This window comes from Stenella coeruleoalba, assembly GCF_951394435.1.
Source record: "Stenella coeruleoalba genome assembly, chromosome: 16".
NCBI lineage: Eukaryota > Metazoa > Chordata > Mammalia > Artiodactyla > Delphinidae > Stenella > Stenella coeruleoalba.
In genome coordinates, this window is record NC_137162.1 from 71,776,651 (window position 1) to 71,796,280 (window position 19,630).

General features: G+C 39.6%; 1 protein-coding gene across 1 annotated transcript in view; it reads left to right on the forward strand.

Annotated features, from left to right (window-relative positions):
- Positions 1-19,630, forward strand: part of LOC307175491 (ankyrin-3-like) — a 331,772-nt gene that overhangs the window by 237,292 nt on the left and 74,850 nt on the right. The window contains exons 26-27 of the mRNA XM_079900598.1: positions 11,558-11,664; positions 16,968-17,194. Of these exons, the coding sequence (XP_079756724.1) occupies positions 11,558-11,664; positions 16,968-17,194 (334 nt within the window). The remainder of the gene's footprint in view (positions 1-11,557; positions 11,665-16,967; positions 17,195-19,630) is intronic.

Consider the following 19,630-nt stretch of genomic DNA (forward strand, 5'->3'; position numbering starts at 1 on the left):
GCTGGGCCTTAGTCATGATTAGTTTGTAAACTACTTAATTCCCCCATGGATATTAAGAGTTGACATGTTTGTACTGTGATATTGGATTATCCATGAACTCTGTTTCCCTTTACCCTCCCTTTACCTTGTAATCAGGAATCACCTGTAGATATGCTTCTGAAAATGTGTATGTAAATAAATCATGTCTTGCATTTGTCAGAAGGTTTTATTATTTAAGGCAGGAACACTCAGCCCCAATTGCTCCCAAGAATCACCCGGAGAACCTTTAAGGTCATGATTGTTCAGTTCCTCATTCCGGGGCCCTGGGGGCCTTGTCATGCAATTTTTAAATGCACCCAGAGTTGAAAGCCCCTGATTCCTAGTCAGAGTTCTTAGTTGAGGGCACACATTGGAATCCCCAAGTGGCTCTTTGGAGATTAAAATGTGCACCGAATTGGAGTCTCCCTGGCTGGGTTCTTGGGCACATGTGTTTTTCAAAGTTCCACAGATGATACTGGGATGCACCTTTAGTTAGGAACCGCTGCCTGAAAGCAACTGTGGCTGGGATCTTTTTGTATATTGGTCGGTCAACCTCTAATGTATTTGTTTTATAAGCTGAGATTTGTGTGTGTCAGGATGTCTCAGAGTAACATCTGTTGCTCTAAGAAACATTCCTTTCCCAATAGGAGGTAATAAAGAACAGGGTTTACTCTCAAGTGAAACCTGGTTGTCGAGGATGAGTATAATAGACAGGTTCTTTCATTTCTTCTGACATAACTATTGAAAGCAACTGTCTGGTATGGCTCTTGTAATTGCCGTGTTACGATCAAGGTCAGTTATTCCCCATTGACATAAATGGAATACTGTTCATTAGATGCCATGGCATCGGGAGATAAGGCAGTGATGCTTGTGGTGATGGTGCTGAAAACAGCTCCTACTATGTGCCAGGCACTATTCTAAGTGTTTTGGAATTAGTACTGAATAGTTTAGAATGAACTCATTTACATTGCACAAAAACCCCATGAGATCATTTCTCTGCTCCATTAAAAAGATGAAGAAACTGAGGTACAGACAGCTGAAGTAACTCACCCCAGGGGACACAGCTGGTAAGTGGCAGGTAATCACTGGCCATATGGCTCTAGGTGGCCTCCTTTTTGCCTCCTTTTTTAAAAAAATTTTATTGAAGTATAGTTGCTTTACAACGTTGTGTTAATGTCTTCTGTACAGCAGCGTGACTCAGTTATACATGTATATTTTCACACCACTCCACTCTCTATCTGCATGATTCAGTGTGAGAAGGGAGCCAGCGGAGAACTTCACACTCTGCCCTCCAGGATCTCAGGCTTGTTAGTATTCTTAACATGGGGCGGTACCATCCTCTGTATCCCTTTTGTTAGCAGGAAAGATTATATTTAGACGCATGTTCTTCATTATGCTTGTTTCTAAGTTCTTATTGAATGTGCTTTAAAAGGAACTGACAACAGTTACAGCTTATATTCAGCAGCAAGTTATGAAAATTATGGAGAAAATTATTACACTAAAAATTATGGCATAGAAGCCATCTTTAAAGGAGTGGAAATAGTTGGCCTTTACATAGATATGAAGTAGAAGGTGTACTAGTGCTCTAAAAATACTGTGCAGGCTACCCAGGTAATTACACTTCCCTTGAATGACCCCACAAGTCATTGGGATGTGTACTGTGGGCAGAAACATTTAATTCAGTATCATTTCTGGCAGTTACTCAAAGATGGGAGAAGAGCAGAAATCACTTAGGGACATGGGTTTTCACCTGCAGACACCCATCCCACCTTCTTTAGGTGGCAGTGACAGGATCTGATGCGCAAATCCCTACACCCACTCTTTTCTCAGTCAGTGTAGTTTAGAAGGGGCTGAACCCCTCCCTCTCCTCTTCCCCAAGGATGGGCCTCAAACCTGGCCATTCAGAGGATTCCTTGTCCTGGGTTATAGTGATTACATTGAGGTGAGATATAAAATCTCAGCCAGCCTAATGAGATTTTGTCTAGCCTTCGGGGTTGCTAAGCTGTAAAGGTGATGTAAACCCAAAGCTCCTGGGGATGGAGCATGAAGACAAAGAATTCCTACCATCTCTGAGCCGCGGCTGGATGCAGCCATGCCTGAAGTTGCACCCCCCAGACTTTCCCACTATATAAGCCAGTACATTAATCTCAACCTGCCCCCACCCCTGGGGTGTCTTAAGCCAGTTTAATTTGGGCTTCTGTCCTCACTAATATGCTTGTTCTTGGTGGTGGTCAAACCTGGCCTGAACAACCACCTATCAAGGGCAATGTAGAAAGTCTTCTAGAATCTCAAAGTACAGTTCAACCTTGAGATTCTGTTAGTTTATGCTTTCTCTCTAGGAATAAATCTAATTTTACCTAAATACGAAGAAAATGAGGGAACTCCCTGGCAGTCCAGTGGTTAGAACTCCATGCTTCCACTGCTGGGCTCCCGGGTTTGATCCCTGGTCAGGGAACTAAGATCCCACAAGCTGTGTGGCACAGCTCAAAAAAAAAAAAAAAAAGAATAAAGAAAAAGAATATATTAAAAAAAATGAGCTGTGATTTAATAGCTAGCAACCTGGGTGTTTCCCAGCAAAAATATCTAGAAAGGCATTCTTTACCAGTTGATCACTAAGGAATGAGGATCTTCCATTGCCTTTCAGTTCTGTTGACACACATGCCATGTGTCTACAAAAAGAGAGAAAACGGGGCAGCTGTGGGGCCCTGTCCCTCTCTCGTTCGGTTGCTTTCATCTTTCAGACTTCCCTTTTCAGAACAGATTCGCCCACGTGGTTTGTGCCTAAGGGGACTAGTCGCGGGGCTTCCAATGGTGACCAGTTTGGAAGATGTAACTAAACTAGTGTGTAAACAGTTGCACTGGCTCTTGGGTAATAGTGGAGATCATTCTGGAGCCAGTAGTGGAGGCCTCTTGATAGCCTCCCTGTACCTCAAGCAGCTGTTACCCCTAACTGTTACCACCCCCTAACGCTTCGCATTTATCTCCCAGTCTAGGATTCCAGATCCTTTGGGCTGGACTTGGTCTTTTGGCAGGCTAAGGATGATCTCATGTATATTTAGTTACATATTGTGTTGTGTACTAATACTTGGTATATTAGCAAGGAATGTGCAAATTGGAGAGTTCTTTGGGAGAAATTCATGTTTATTTTTTCAAGACCCGCCCTTTCCCATGACCTCAGTAATAGAAAAGGAGAGGAATGAACAACCCAACAGGCTGGTTATGCTAATAATCCTTCCTCCTGTCCCTGCCAACCCCGTTCCACCCCTGCCCGCCCCCTTCCCCCTCCATCGGCAGATTAACTTTCCTATTTCTTTCCTTGAAGCTAATTTCTAAAGGGCTCTCAGAAATGTGCATGGTGGCAGAAGGTCACCAGCCTGGGATTAAAGATTTTCTAGAGATAGTCGCTTGGAAGATAAGCACCTTTGACTAGTGATATTTAATATCCTGCTTTTTCCTCTTCAAGGTGCTTTGCCAGCATTACTTAGGTGATCCACTCAACACCTCTCACAGATTGGTCATCAAGATTACAGATTTTTTTTTTTTTTTTTAAATGCAGAGAGGTTTGTGTTGTAACTTAAGGTAGTACAGTTCGTGTGGATGTCTTGAGCCGGATGCTGATGTGTTAACGCTCTCAGCTTCTATGCTGACCTTGATTCACCTTCTCTTGTTGAAGTTAGTAGCTAAATTATCTTGAAATCAATCCGATTTGGAAATCTCCAGAACGCAACTTCATTTTGGTTTGTATTCTGGTCTCAAATAAGTCTTGGGGGTTATAAGAGTTGATTTCAAGAAAAGAAATACTTTAGGGGAAAAAAAGACCTGCTTTAGTAAGCTCTTAATTTGTATTTTATTTTGCTACTTGAATGAGGTTTTCTTTTATGGAATTTAAGGTACACATGATGTTTTGAAATATGTCTTCATTGTGAAATTATGTCCACGGTCAAGCTAACTAACACATCAGTCACCTCCCATAATTACCATTTTTGGGGGTGTAGTGAGAACACTTGAGATCTACTCTCTTAGCAAATTTCAAGTATATAATACATTTTTATTCATTGCCGTCACCGTGCCGTGCATCAGGTTTCCAGAATTTCTTCATCTTATAACTGAAAGTGTGTCCCCTTTGATCCATATCTCCTCTTTTCCTCCACCCCCCCAGCCTATGGTAACCACCATTCTATTCTCTGTTACTATGAATTAGACTTTTTTTTTCTTTTAAGATGGAATCCATTTCTTAAAAGAATATTTCCAGATAGTTGTGGTGGATGTCCAGACAGACCTACTGTCTATTTCAGCAGCAGTTTGCCATTTCACTCAGTATCTGCCATAGATCATGATAATTATAATACTCAGGGCAGCACCTGTCATACGTTTTATTAAACGGATCATCTCACTCTGTGCTTTCAGCCACGTTATGGACTAGGTATTATCAGTACCACTTCACAGACAAAAGAGCCTGGGACTGAGGGTTTTACTTGTCCATTGTCACATTAGGTGACATTTGGTGGTACAGCTGAGAACAAAACTTAGGTCTGATGGCTGCTTGAACCCATTCTGCTGCTGCCCTAGGCTGCAGTGCCACTCTCATAAGCAAAGTACGGCAGCCTGAGTGAAGCACATTCAGCTGGAAGAGTCAGCGTTTAGACAAGTATTTTGTCACGGCCAAAAGGCCACTGTTATTTGTTAATCCAGCAGGCTACTCCCTATACTCTGATCAATCATACACCATCCTAAAAAGCTATACACGGGGCCACAGTGTTATATAAATTTAAGAAATAAATTCAATTATAAAACATCTGGGAGCATCAAGATTATTATTATTATCTGTGATTCTGTTTGCATAGCAATTTAGAATTTTCATATCACTTTCATATTCCTTGGGTCATTCCATTCTTATGGTGAGTTGGGGCAGTTAACATTATCCACCCATTACTCACATGCAGAAATGAGGTTTTTTTCAGTGAGGTTTTTTGACCTTCCAGTCACTGGGCTATGAAGTGATGCAGCCCACCTCAAACCCAATCATCTGTTCTCTGTCTAGGGGATCTGACACCCACATGGGTCCCCCTGCCCTGGCCCTGTGCGATGTGTGGCCACAGGTTCAAGTTATCCTTGACAAGGATAACTACTAAAGCCACCGAGTGCTGGGTATTGACTTTGAGAAGCCTTTGCTCTCCTGGGCTCCCAGTCTGGTTACATCATCCAGCTGTTTCCCAGCTAGATCGTGTTTACAGTTTTTCAGATTAGATGCACTTCATTCTCCGTGGGACCTGTTGCTGTGAGTTTTACCTGGGGCCGGTAACATTAGCAGTATCAAGACCACCAGTTCATCCGCAGGACCACCTGCTGCCAGGGGTAGCCAAGCGGACAGACAAGGACCTTAACTGGTGGCATCCAGCACTGGAGGTTGACAGTCAGCAGCCTGGAGAATTAGCTGATACTGGAATGAACTGGATTTCTTTTTCTTTTCCTTGCAAGTACTTTCTTGCCTTCTACCTCTTTCCTTCTGTGCCTGGACATTTATTTCCAGTCCTGGGCATTTGGGTGTGTCCTCATTGGTGAGGCCAGTGTGTACTTGCTCTCCTCTTTTCTCTGATGAACAGGGCTAGTGAGAAACTATTTTGGGAAAGTATGAACCTCTTGGAGACAGTGATATCATCGTTAGTCAGGCGTTGGACTCTATTGAGTAATGTGCATTTTGATTTTAATAGTATCCTTGATATCACTTCCAAGATGAAAAATGATGTGCTTATTCATAATCATTTTTGACTTGGGAGTAAAAGGTCTTCTTAAGTCAGTGTGAACTTTTCCTTAACGTAGTGTCCTACTAAAGCCACGCAGCACCGGGTATTCACTTTGTGTTGTCAAATGTTTCAAGTCTCTCTCTGAACTTCAGTTTCCTCATTTGTAAAATGGTATATTATCTCCCAAGGCCACTCCGTCCTGAAGAGTCAAAGAACAAAGTAATGTAAAGGCCTAGGATAGTCCCTGACATTGAGTTGACAGAGTAGGTTGCAGTATTGCTGTTAACATAGAAATTTAAACGTTTTTGAGTCAATAAATAAGACTTAGGCATTTAGAAGGTGCGTCCTTCTAACTGAACGGGCTGTGTTGATTTCATATAGGCATCCTGTGTATATAACTGTAAAGGACCAGTGCTGGCCCTGGAATATGTTTGTTTTTGCTCTGCTTTCTCCACAAATTATCAGATTTTAACAAATGAGCTCACATAAATAAAAGTCCTTTGAAAAGTAGGAGCCACTGAAAAAAAAAAGAAAAATAGAAGCGATCATACATATGTCCTTTGAAAATCCTTTTCCATGAAGCCCTGGGAGCACCCCTACTTGCTGTGGGAAGTTTAAGAGCCATCTCTAGTTCATCTTTTTTAACCATCATCACACGTAGTGACCTTTTTATCATTTTAAATGTCTATTGGTTCAGTAACCAAACAGAAGAAGAGCTTCTCCTGGTACCATGGTACCAGGCACAATGACGTGTCACAACATCTTGAAATTCATATTGTTGACTACAATAAGTAAGCAGTTCAAACGGCACGTTTCTGTTTTAAGTAAACATTAGTCTGTAGAAAAAAGTGTTCAGAGACAGGTAGCTTGCAAACGAAGCCGCCACTTCATCTCTCTAAAAATCATAGGCTCAGATGGAGTGCCTTATTTTTGTGTCTCAGTGCATGCATTGTAGGAAGAGCATTTTATTTGTCTATATTTAGGTTATTAAAATTGCTAGGCCTGCCCATCAGCCTCTGCAAAACTCTATGGAAAAAAAGAAAAACTGGGACAAATATCGGGACATATGGCTCATTGCTTTGAACAAGTCTTTTAATTGATTCTACATTTGCTCATTTGTGTTATGACAAAGTTCCTGTGAGTGACTAGGAGGTGTGAGAGTCGGGGAGTTAGAAAGGAGTCAAAGGGATCCCCATGTGCTGGCACACCCCAGCCTCGATAAATATTACATGACGGCGGCCATACCTTTTTGTGGGATACAATTCATTGTTTCAATAATTAATGTCGCCAGTGCATGTTTCTAAGAGCACCAAAGGTAAATAATTTACTGTAATTACCAAAGAGGAGTGATATTATTTATTGCTTAGAACTTGAAAAAGAATAGGTCTTTTGGAAAATAGCCTTAGGGCTGCCCCAAATGGAGGAATTGCAGTTTGCTGAAAAATAAGTGAGCAGCACCACCTACTTTATATTAAATATTTTGCCCCACTCTGAGGGTGGGTTGGTTGGGGTCTTTAAAAGTCAGTAAAATTGGGGGCTTCCCTGTTAGCGCAGTGGTTGAGAGTCCGCCTGCCGATGCAGGGGACACGGGTTCGTGCCCCGGTCCGGGAAGATCCCACATGCTGCGGAGCGGCTGGGCCTGTGAGCCATGGCCGCTGAGCCTGCGTGTCCGGAGCCTGTGCTCCGCAACGGGAGAGGCCACAGCAGTGAGAGGCCCGCGTACCGCAAAAAAAAAAAAAAAAAAAAGTCAGTAAAATTGGTAAATGAGGCCAGATGAAACCAACACCTCATCTTTGGTTAACCCATAAAGAATTTGGGAACGTTCTGAAGTGACGTATTCATCTTTGGGGGTTAGGACCCTAGTTCTGTAAACTCTTGTTGACACCATTGATCGCATACCCATCCACCAGATGTGTCCTCTCTCACCGAAGGCACAGACGGCTGCTCCTCATTCATTTTTGCATTTTCCTAGGATCTAGGCAGGACAGTGACTTACACATAAGTGCTCTGCAAATTATTGTTCCATTTGATCTCAGGGCTTTTTTTTTTTTTTTTTTTTTTTTTTTTTTTTTTTTGCGGTACGCGGGCCTCTCACTGTTGTGGCCTCTCCCGTTGCGGAGCAACAGGCTCCGGACGCGCAGGCTCAGCGGCCATGGCTCACGCGCCCAGCCGCTCCGCGGCACGTGGGATCTTCCCGGACCGGGGGACGAACCCGTGTACCCTGCATCGGCAGGCGGACTCTCAACCACTGCGCCACCAGGGAAGCCCAGGGCTATTTTTTTAATCTTTGTAATTCACAGTAATTTTTAAAATTTAAGTTTTCTTATTATGAACCTTACACACACAAATAAAAAGTCATCACCTATTTATTTATACCTTAGACGGAGCCCTGTGGAGATTTTCCCCTCAGCTGGCCTAGATTTATACAACCTATGAGCTATAGCTCAATCTAAAACTGTGACTAAGCTGATAGCAAGCAGGAAAGATCTTTTTGGAGTAGCATCTTCAAGGAAAGATCCAAGCAGAGTGGAAATGAATGTGTTAAAGTCGCTCCGACTGGATTAAGGGTCTCCTGGCCAGCGAGCATCTTCCCTTTGTCTCAGCAGGCCCCCAGCTGGCACACGGGCTCACAATTTGCTTCCAAATATCTTGGCCTGGCCATAGGATCTGGTGTTTAAAAGGAAAGAGGCACATGAAGATTTCCCCTGTCTGCAACACTCTGGGCAAAGAATGATCTCTGGCTGTTGCAACACGTGAGAATTAACCGTTCAAATAAAGGTCCTTCTCCATTTGGGAAAGAAACAAAAAAAGTCATGTTCTTTTACAAGACATACTCAATAGGATTAAAAAGAGCATCCCCATATACACCTTCAGCCCCCAACTTCTCCTCTCCAGAGACAACTGCTCGGGGTAGCTTTTGATGACTGAGTACTAAGCTTATGGGATGCTCTCTGCGCGGTTGAGGGCTTAGCACCTGGGATTTCCACTGAAGTAATAAGTCTGGGACGTTTCACTGGAAAATCCCAGAGAAGACTCCCCATTTTCTGCCTCAAGGCTCTGTCCCTAACTGTCTGTCTGGGAGACCAGTAAAGGTAGAAGGCTGGGGCTGAACATTCATTACATAAACTTTCAATTAATCCCCATTTTCATTATGGTGCCTCTGACCCTCTAATCTTCTGCCTCTGGTTTCTGTGCCTCTAGATTTCTGCCAGGGTTGAAGGGGGTGAGTTATTCGGCAACTGATACATCAGTGAGGGGATTATGGAGATCGGATCCCTTTTTAGAGAGACTTGCAACCAATCCTTGTTTTTCTGTTGATGTCTTCTCTTATTCTCTTTGCCTGTGTGTGTGTGTGTGTGTGTGTGTGTGTGCGTGCGCGCGCGTGTGTGTGTGTGAATTCTTGACTGTCATTTTACTGGGGTTTCAGTAGAAAGCAGATCTTTAGAAGGACGAAAATTGAAATTGATTTCATTTTTGGTGTGTGAGCCAATATCTCTCATCAGATTTGGAACATTCTTAGCCATTCTCTCTTCAAACATAGCCCCTACCTTATTCTCCTCTTCTACTTCCGAGAGTCCAATTACACACACGTTAAAACCTTTCACTGTGTTCTACGTCTCATACTATTTTCTGTATTTTCCATTCTTTAAAAAAATCTACGCTTGACATATACACACACTATATTGAAAATGGATAACCAGGAAGGACCTACTGTAGAGCACAGAGAACTCTGCTCAGTATTCTGTAGCAACCTAAATGGGAAAAGAATTTGAAAAAGAATGGATATATGTACACGTATAACTGAATCACTTTGCCGTACACCTGAAACTAGCACAACATTGTTAATCAACTATAGTCCAATATAAAACAAAAATTTTTTTTAAATCTACCCTTCATTTTTTATATTTTTCCATTAACACTTCCCATATATTAACCCTGTTTCCTATTGTGTTTAAGAACTGACATTATACTTAGAACTGAACAAAGGCCCATTTGATTTTCTTACATATATTCCAGTCCTCTGTTGAATCATCCACCTTTTCATTTCTTTTCTCTATCTTTTTTCCTATTTTCTTAAACATACTAATCATAGTTATTATGATAACTATAATCAAAGTTCTTATTAACTTCCTTCAAAATGTAGGATCACTTGGGAGTCTGTTTGTAGTATCTGGGTTTGTTTTGGTTTTGTTTTTGCTCATGTGCTCTGGCCATGCTTGGCAGTTTTTCATTGCATGCTGGACATGATGTATAAAAACAAGTTTGTAGACACGACACACCCAGTGATGATAATATTCCTTCAAAGAGGATTCACCATCCCTCTGCGAGGCAAACAGTGGTGGCTGATTCTTCTCATCCAATCAAGATTTTGCTGAAATGAGGCTGGTTCACAGCCCTGGTAAATCTCAGACTACCACTGGTCTGTCCCTGGCCCTTCAGGGTCCTTATTTGAAATTCTGGTATGATCTTCGGGTCCCCTCCCCTTCCAAGTCTCACACTCTAAATCTTTTTCTCATGAAACTGCCCAAAAGCTCTGTTATGCCTTTCAGAGATTTTCTGGTTAGTTTTTTAGCTTCCTGTTCTGCACAGCTCCAGAGTTTATTTATTTATTTTTATTTTATTTATTTATTTATTTTAATTTTTGGCTGTGTTGGGTCTTCGTTGCTGCACTCAGGTTTTCTCTAGTTACAGCGAGTGGGGGCTACTCTTCGTTTTGGTGCGTGGGCTTCTCATTGCAGTGGCTTCTCTTGTTGTGGAGCGTGGGCTCTAGGTGCGCAGGCTTTAGTAGTTGTGGCTCGCGGGCTCAGTAGTTGTGGCTTGAGGGCTTAGTTGCTCCGTGGCACGTGGGATCTTCCCGGACCAGGGCTTGAACCCATGTCCCCTGCACTGACAGGCAGATTCTTAACTACTGGGCCACCAGGGAAGCCCCAGCCCCAGCATTTAGCAAATGTTCTGAATGGAAATCTGTAGCATGCCTGAGGCCACCCAACTCTCCACCAAAACTCCCTTGGTTTTTCTGTTCCCCAGCAGGTAGCCCCTGTAGGCACAAAGCCCAAATTCTGTCTGCACTGGTAATTGACAAATGCCCCCAAGTTAAAAATGGCAACAAAAAACTCAACTCTTCCAGGTAACCACCTCTCCAAATACAGCTCCTCAGTTTTGCACCTCAATTGTTCTCTGCTGCCCGCAGAGATGATTTCCATACTTATCTGTTGTGCTTAGCACAGCACTAGGCTGCTGCTGCCTTCTCCACCCCACTTGGAAACAGAAGTCATCAAGATTGAATTCTTTTATTTTTATTTTGAGATTCGGAAAAGAAATTTACAATTGTCAGATTAATTTAGAGATTGTTGAAGTACTTAAAATCATGGTTAGCGTTACTTCTGTGATATTCCTTGTGCCATGCCAGTTACTCAAGATGGTTTCTTAAAAGATTGAGATAATACAGCATATCAATGAACTTTATTTCGAATTCTTGAAACTTCAATGTAGACCTGTGGAGGAATGTACAGTCAGGCCCATGGATGCAGAGGGCCAATGACACTAGTTATTTTATATGAGGTACTTGAGCATCTCCGGATTTTGGTATCCACGGGGATGGGTGGGTGGGGGGTATCCTGGAACTGATCACCCGAGGATACTAAGGGGCAACTGTAAAAAAAAATATATATATATATGCTTACTTTGAATGTTAGACTATCTGGACTGTGGAGACATACAGGTGTATTTTGTACGTACAGAGAAACCACTGTCTTGGATGGGTTGTTGACACGATATATCGTTTTATTTTTCAGCATCTAACATTCACAAGAGAATTTGATTCAGATTCTCTTAGACATTACAGCTGGGCTGCAGACACCTTGGACAATGTCAATCTTGTCTCAAGTCCTGTTCATTCTGGGTAAGTAACCAGAAAGTCACTTTTCCTATTAAATTAACATTGCACTTACTATTTGCAGTTGTAAATTCATACTGACAAGCTTCACATGTATGAGATATTGATCTTCTAAAGGACTTCATTAGTGAGTATATGTGGTATATATTTGTAAGTCATTAGTAAATATTTTTGCTAAACAAATCTGCATTTCTATTTTTATTGGTAAAAGCACCATGTTAGAAAGGAAGCTAATAAGGTGCACAACCATTTCCTGGCTATTCTGGCACTACTTTTAGCTCTCTAATTTTCCTTTTCAATAAAAAAAATTTTAATATAGTCATTTCTCTTAATTTTACTTTATTCAAATGAAGTTTTTTTCTGAGTATCTGATTTTCCTGAAATAAAATTATAATGAAGCTGTATTAAATTAAAAATTTTTTTAAATAAATGAATTTTTAAAAGAAAAGAAAAAGTGAATGTACCAATGTGTGTACCCTGGAAGTGCTATAGTAAAAACCACATCAAACAGGCTCCTTGTTGCTGCCCTGTTAGTCAGCAAATTTGAGGCAGGCAGCTAAAAGGTGACCTGCTTCAATTGCTGAATTGATAATTATTGTATTTTTAGATATTGGATTCTTAGCCTATTATAGGTAATTAAACTTGGGATAATTGATTCGCATACAAATGGAATCGAAATAATTCATTAAGATGATGAAAATTTCAAAGTATTTTCACCTCTGAAATTGACATTTAGGCCATAAATTAGTTGTGATCCAGGACAAGTGCAGATTCAATTTATTTAATTCTGAATTAAATAAATTAACAATAATTAACATTTGTGAAGTGCCTTATATATTTTATGAAGTATTTTTTGCTGCTTTTAATTACAATAAATTGTAATGGCTAACCTACCTAGTCCTTTTCATGTATCTGGCATTGTGCTAAATCTTTTACATGTATTATCTTATTTAATATTTATTTGAACCTTAAAATGACACTGAGATAGGCTTTACCCATTATCCCCATTTTACAGAGGAAAAGTCCTAGACTCCAAGTAATGCTGCAGGTTATTTAAAGTATTCTTACACAATTGTGGCTTGTAACACCACAATTGTGAAAAACAAGTCACTGCAATGTCATTTAAATGGAAATAATTCACATGAAAGTGCCTTATAAACTATAAACTACATGGTGGTCTTTGAATCATTAATATTGCATTTCTTTAATTCAGTTAGAAAAAGCTTTAATTATAGTAATATTACATTTTAAACTGCTTAAAATAGTTACACGATTTATAGTAGATGTATTTGGGTCTAAAATTGCAAAAGCAAAAAACAAACCAAAAAAAAAAAAGTTGAGAAGGAAAATATAAAACACCCAGAATAGGGCTTCCCTAGTGGCACAGTGGTTAAGAACCCACCTGCCATTGCAGGGGGCACGGGTTCAAGCCCTGGTCTGGGAAGATCCCACATGCTGCGGAGCAACTAAGCCCATGCGCCACAACTGCTGAGCCTATGCTCTAGAGTCCACAAGCCACAACTACTGAGCCTGTGTGCCACAACTACTGAAGCCCGCGCACCTAGAGCCTGTGCTCCACAGCAAGGGAAGCCACTGAAATGAGAAGTTCATGCACCGCAGTGAAGAGTAGCCCCTGCTCCCCGCAACTAGAGAAAGCCCACGCACAGCAACGAAGACCCAACGCAGCCAAAGATAAATAAATTAATTAAATAAATTTAAAAAAAAAACACCCAGAATACATTCATTAAGTGGGCAAACATACTGAAGAGTTTTTTGAACCAAACTTGGTGAATTGCCACCATGTGACAACAATCTAGAACCAGCACTTTGTATTCTACATAGGAAAGAAAAGCACTAGGGTTTAATTTAGTAAATCGAGAAGTTGAGGGATCATAGGATAAGAAAATCAGAAACGAGCTTTCCCCTGCACTGGAGGCAGTGTAGTATGTGAATAGGCAACTAATGTCTCCTTCCCTTTGAATTCACTGAAGACAGTAGACTTTTGCAGGAAAGGAAAAGTAATGGCAGCTAATTGGGCTTATTTGAAAAGGAAAATATACACTTGGTATACACTTGGAAATAGTTCACTAATGCCAGGTCTATGGTGTAGCTTATATATAGCCATTTAAGGCAAATCTTTTTCCAAGTTGTCCCACAAATGCCAAATGCCTTGGTTTCATTTTCTGATGGTTTTTATTTTTCCTTTGCTTATCATTGACATTTTCTGTTGCTTGCTTCTAATTATCTTACATTAATTTTTCCCATTTGCTTTCTAAATTATTTTGCAGCTATTCTTCTCCACTTCCTCAGTATGATTCAAGGTGATAACTGTGTCTTTTATGTGAACCATCCCTTTTTGTATTTTTAATTTATGTGAATTTTTCCCACAGTTAGATTGTGTCAGTGTCTGTAGTGTATCAGCATTTGTCATCCTGCTGTTCCTAAAGCTAGAAACATTCATTCATGTGTTAGTTTTAGGATCATTTGTAGAATTCCTGCTTTAGTTTAAATGTTAATAAGATACAATGAATATGATTAAATATCACCTTTTCATTTGTTTCTATAAATTATATTGCATGAAATTTTATTTTGCATACAATATGTAAGGGATGAGTTTAGAAAACAAATCACTGTATTTCATAATGCTATTGAGTAACAGGACTCAGTATCGGGCTTAAACATCTACTCCCATCTTTCCTCAGTCTTTTCACTCTATAAAACTGAAAACCATAGAACAATAAATAATCAGTAATGATCACCAACTATGCACTGGTTGCTACACAGAACACAAAGAGATTCTTCCAATTTTATTAAAATCTTCTAAGCCATGGTTTTTCCATTTGGTTCTGATATTCTTTGTAGCTGGGGTATTTTTATATTGACACTGGTAACCTTCTTACACCACCTTCACTTTATATATATATAATATTTATATATGTATATATATTTTTTCAGTGTTAGTAACCGAGTCTGACCTAGGCAGTTTCTGAGCACACTTAACAAAATGGTTTTGTTCATTGGTTTATTCAATAAACATTTACTGTGTGCTGATTATGTATGGGAACTGTGCTCAGCTCTGTAGGTTAAGCAGTGAACGAGACAAAACCTGATCTGAATTATTATCTGTATTAGTGAGACTCAGCTGTTTGTTGCCAGGGCAAACACAGCCCTCTCAATGTAAACACTCCAGTGTTTATCTGTATCAATACTAATACAACTGCATTTTCAAACCCAGAGTTTATCTTGAATCATTTGTAATTCATTCTGTTACTCTTAGTCCCAAGCACGAGTTGATTTTTAACTACTGGAAGCTGGGAAAGATGAGATTTTTGTGTTGGGCTTCCTTATAATATGCCACATTGTCTTTATTACTGAATAAAAGTAGTTGTTAAGTATGTATATGTCTAAAAAAGTATAGGCTCCCCAAAGCAGTTTCAAGTGACCCTTTTATCATTCAACACTGGAGACAATTCATCTGGACACTTGTACAAGTGAACAAGTTATCTTTGTCTTTGACTAGGGAGGAGTGATTTTTGTTTTGTTTTGTTTTGTTTTTGAGAGATTCAGTCTCTTGCCCTCATACTTTGAATATCCTAGTGGTTCTGGTCTCTCAAAGTATGTATAATGATATCAAAAACGTATGAAACCATTAATTAATCCAGAGGAAAACAGCTAAATCCAAAATGAGCAAAAGGGTGTGAAGTTGATTCCACCTCCCTGATGACCAGAGTTGGTTCTGAAAATCTGATAGGCTGAAAAGTGATCCCCATGCTCTTGATTCTCTCCATGGGGATGGTGGGTCCATTTGCTTTGTTGAAGAGGTTACTGTTCCGAGGTCAGGAGGCATCACTCTTTAGGAAAGGGTCTCCAGCTGGGACCGCCAAGCAAGGTCTGAAATCTATTTGTAGGATGTTAGAACTGTTTTTTAGAAGAGTAAATAGTAGAGGATTTTGATGGATGGGATTATCCCCCTTCCGCGCCCCCGCCCCCCGCCCAAATCCTGTAGGTATTCAGACAATTTTCTAAATATCAACATTTGGTGCTCTTCCACTAATAAGCGTATTTTCACATGTGAAAATTAGAATGCAAAAATACATGTTTCTGTTCCCCAGTCTCTGACTTGCACTCTTCCATATGTTGGGCTCATTGGTTTACATTCATCAGAGTGCTTTACAACACGGTGACAGTGGTGGGAGGAGTCACGGAGGTCTTTTTTTCACGAACACATGATAGGAATCAAGATATTACCCAAATAAGTTTGGGGTTAGCAGATGCAAACTGTTATACATGGAATGGATGAACAACAAGGTCCTACCTACTGTATAACACAGGGAACTATATTTAATATCCTGTAATAAACCATAATGGAAAAGAATATGAAAAAGAATATATATATGTATAACTGAATCACTTTGCTATACAGCAGAAATTTACGCAACATTGTAAATCAACTATACTTCAATAAAATTTTTTTAAAAGATATTACCCAAATATGACACAGTTAATTCTTTACATCTTCATAGCTACATGCAGACAAATAATTTTTCCTCCCTAGCTTTAATATAACAGCCAATGACAGAATTATATAACTTAGAGATATTTTCTAAAAAGTCTGTTCAATCATTTTTGTATTGCTATACAGATACTCAAATGTAGGTTATTTTAAACAGTTTTTAAGCCAAATTGATATTGAAAAGATTAAACCCCTTTCCATCAAAATTGCCTTAGTAAAACTTTAGTCACCTTCTGCTTTTATTCTTATTTTCTGCTTTCTGAGAATAGTAAAAATTAGAGTGTTGGTATGATTAAAGATACATTCATTTTATGAGTTGTACATGTTTAAGACATACTGTGGAGTTTCATCTTACTTGTTGAGGGGGAGAGATTCCATAGTCAGCACATGGCTAAAACCATTGATAGTTAAAATGACCCTTGAATGTAAACTTAAACCACCCACAGGGACCACATACAGTGGGTTTGTTTTTAAATTCAAGACAGTCGTTTAATAGCCAGTTTTTATCCCAACTTTGAAACAGTCACTCTTCCTTCAGTTTGAGCATCTGACAGTGGTTGGCTTCTGTTCGGAGGCCACGCACCATCAAAAAATAAAGTGTCGTGTTGTACTTTTTTGCTCAGTTCGCAAGTCAAATGCATGTTTGATGTGACTCCACTGTATTTACTTCCAATGTATTCTTAAAGAGGGGGAATGATAGCTACCTTGTCTGTCACTTTAACATTCAGTTTCCAAACTTGCTGTGAAAACGGCTTCTGTCTCTCCTTGATTTGGCCTCTGATCTTCCCCCCTGCAGGTTTCTGGTTAGCTTTATGGTGGATGCAAGAGGCGGCTCCATGAGGGGAAGCCGGCACCACGGGATGAGAATCATCATTCCTCCTCGCAAGTGCACTGCCCCCACCCGTATCACCTGCCGTTTGGTAAAGAGACATAAACTGGCCAACCCACCCCCCATGGTGGAAGGAGAGGGATTAGCCAGTAGGCTGGTAGAAATGGGTCCTGCAGGGGCACAATTTTTAGGGTAAGTCATTTGTCAGTTTTCATCTTGGCCCTCGTACCACATCTCTGATTTTCTTTACCCTTGTCAGCTCAAGTAGTTAACAGTTAAAGCTGTTGAGTTGGACCATTTCAGTCGAGTACAGCCTTCATGTAGTATCAGAGGTCACAAAGCTGTGTAATTCTCTGAAAAGCTGGTAGGCTGGTACTTCCTTAACTCAGTTTGCTGGCCAAAGGTTTTACTAACCGAGAAGCATGTTCTCTGCTCAGTGAGTGCACGGAACCCCAGCGGCCCCTGTGGAAGTCAAGGCACCACTCTTATATATCCCATGTTGAATAAATGGCTATTTTGGGTACATGTCTTTTTAATGATCATTTTTTGGGGAACAATCCATTGTGATATTGTATTTTACAAAAGGAAAAAATGCATTTATTTTCTGAGGTGGCACTTGGGTGCAAATCAGGCAGGCTCTGTCGTGACGGACAGTTTGTTCACAGTTTCCCCTTCTTGTTTCTCTTCCTGCTGCATGGATGTTATTCAGTAAACTGCATCTTCCTACCAATCCTCCCCCTGTAAATGAGGGTGAGAGCTTGGTTAGCCGAATCCTGCAGCTTGGGCCTCAAGGAACAAAATTTATTGGGTAGGATCTTTATAGACAAGATACAGAATGTCTACAATTCTTTTTCCATTTTCAATTTTTTTCTGTCACACCCATGGTCTTATTCTTGTCTTAATTTTATTTTTGGTTTTTAATGCTTTCAGTTGATGTGTGTCACTGAAAGAAGAAAAAAAAATCATAGTGGCTTGACGTAATGCAGCACCGCTACCTCTCTTGTGCTTTTCAAGCATGTGGAATTCACTGCGAGCATTCTGCTTTCATAACTCTGTGCTTCTGTAAACCTTGCTTTAATTTGAAATGTTTCAACTGACGCTGATAGTTTTTAAGACAGACTGATAGTCTAATTGTAACCCAGTGTAAAAGAAGATATATGCAGGCTTTGAATCAACATTTGCTGTAAATGATATATATGTGTATATATATATATATATACCTGTATATATATATGTATGTGTGTGGAGTTGCATTTTTTTAAAAAAGTACTTATGGGCTGTGAGAAGGACAAGTCATCAATAAGTAAACTGATTTTGAAAAAATGTTGGGAATACAAGATATTTAAAGAAAATCCAATAGGCAGCAGGTAGCATATTCTACTAAAGTTATTAAATTGTTTTGTTTTGTTCTGTTTAAGCTGAAATGTGTTGGTATTTGTCTGTCTGCTTATCTGTCTGATTGGTGTGTTTGCATTGGCAGTCTGCATGAAGAAACCTGTTATGAAAAGTTATGCTTGGCTTTCACCTTGGTCCCAGACCCTTGTTCATTTCTCCTCTCCAATACTGTTGAATGTCATACACAAAGCCACATTCCTGAAATATTTAGAGTGACAGTATCTGATGCATTAACCTGCAAAGATTGTATCTAGTTTTCAAAAAAAGAAAAATTTAATGTCTGATCACCAGGTGTGGTTAAAAACTAAGGTGAACATCTTACTAACTCTTGAAATTACTAACACTATTAGGAATAGTTGATTTTGTTCTTACCCACTGAAAAATAAAGGGATTATAAAAAATTTTTCAAACCCTTAATTTGAATTAATTATAATTATTTTGCCCAAAGTAAAATTTTCATATTTATCATCCCATTTTAAGTGAATGCTTTTGTAATAAATCAAATATTAATATGTTTTTATTTATGTCATTTGGTCATTACAACTACTCTCCTTTTTCATGCCATTACCTATTTAAGCCTGTATCTTCTGTCACCACACGTACATAAACACACAGGCTAAGAGGTGAGGTTATATACAACCTCTGTAGGAGAATAATGATACTGTCTACTTAAATGTCATAAAATAAAGCTGCACAATCCAACTCCATAAACTGTGTGTGATTGTGGTCTGCTTACTCCCATTCATCCTTTTTAGCATTTATCCTACTTCAAAATTTAACAAAATTATTCCTGTGCTTGATTGGCTGTCTTCAATCTGCAGCCATTTTTTCGCCTTCTTTTGCAAAAGGACACTGTCAAAAATTACTAGATCATTATATGACAGTTTCAAACCAGTAATGCTTTTTCAGAAAGTCTAATTCCTATGCAGTCCTACGAGAGCTAGGAAATTACGCTGCCCATTTCACGACGTAAAAATCAAAGTAATGTCTTGACTATACAGGCCATGAAAGTTATGAAAACTGACCGTTGGAAGGAGTGGATTGTTAGATTGTTTTCTTGCTAAGGGAAAAAAAGTCAGTAATCTTTCAAAATAGGCAATTTACAGAATTTCTTTTTTAAAGAAACGACTGTGTCCTTTTAAATCATGAGCATTTTGTATAATACAATACACTATTGTGTTTTAAAAAATGGACCAACTTTCTTTCTTATGGTCTATTTTAATAACTTTCAATTC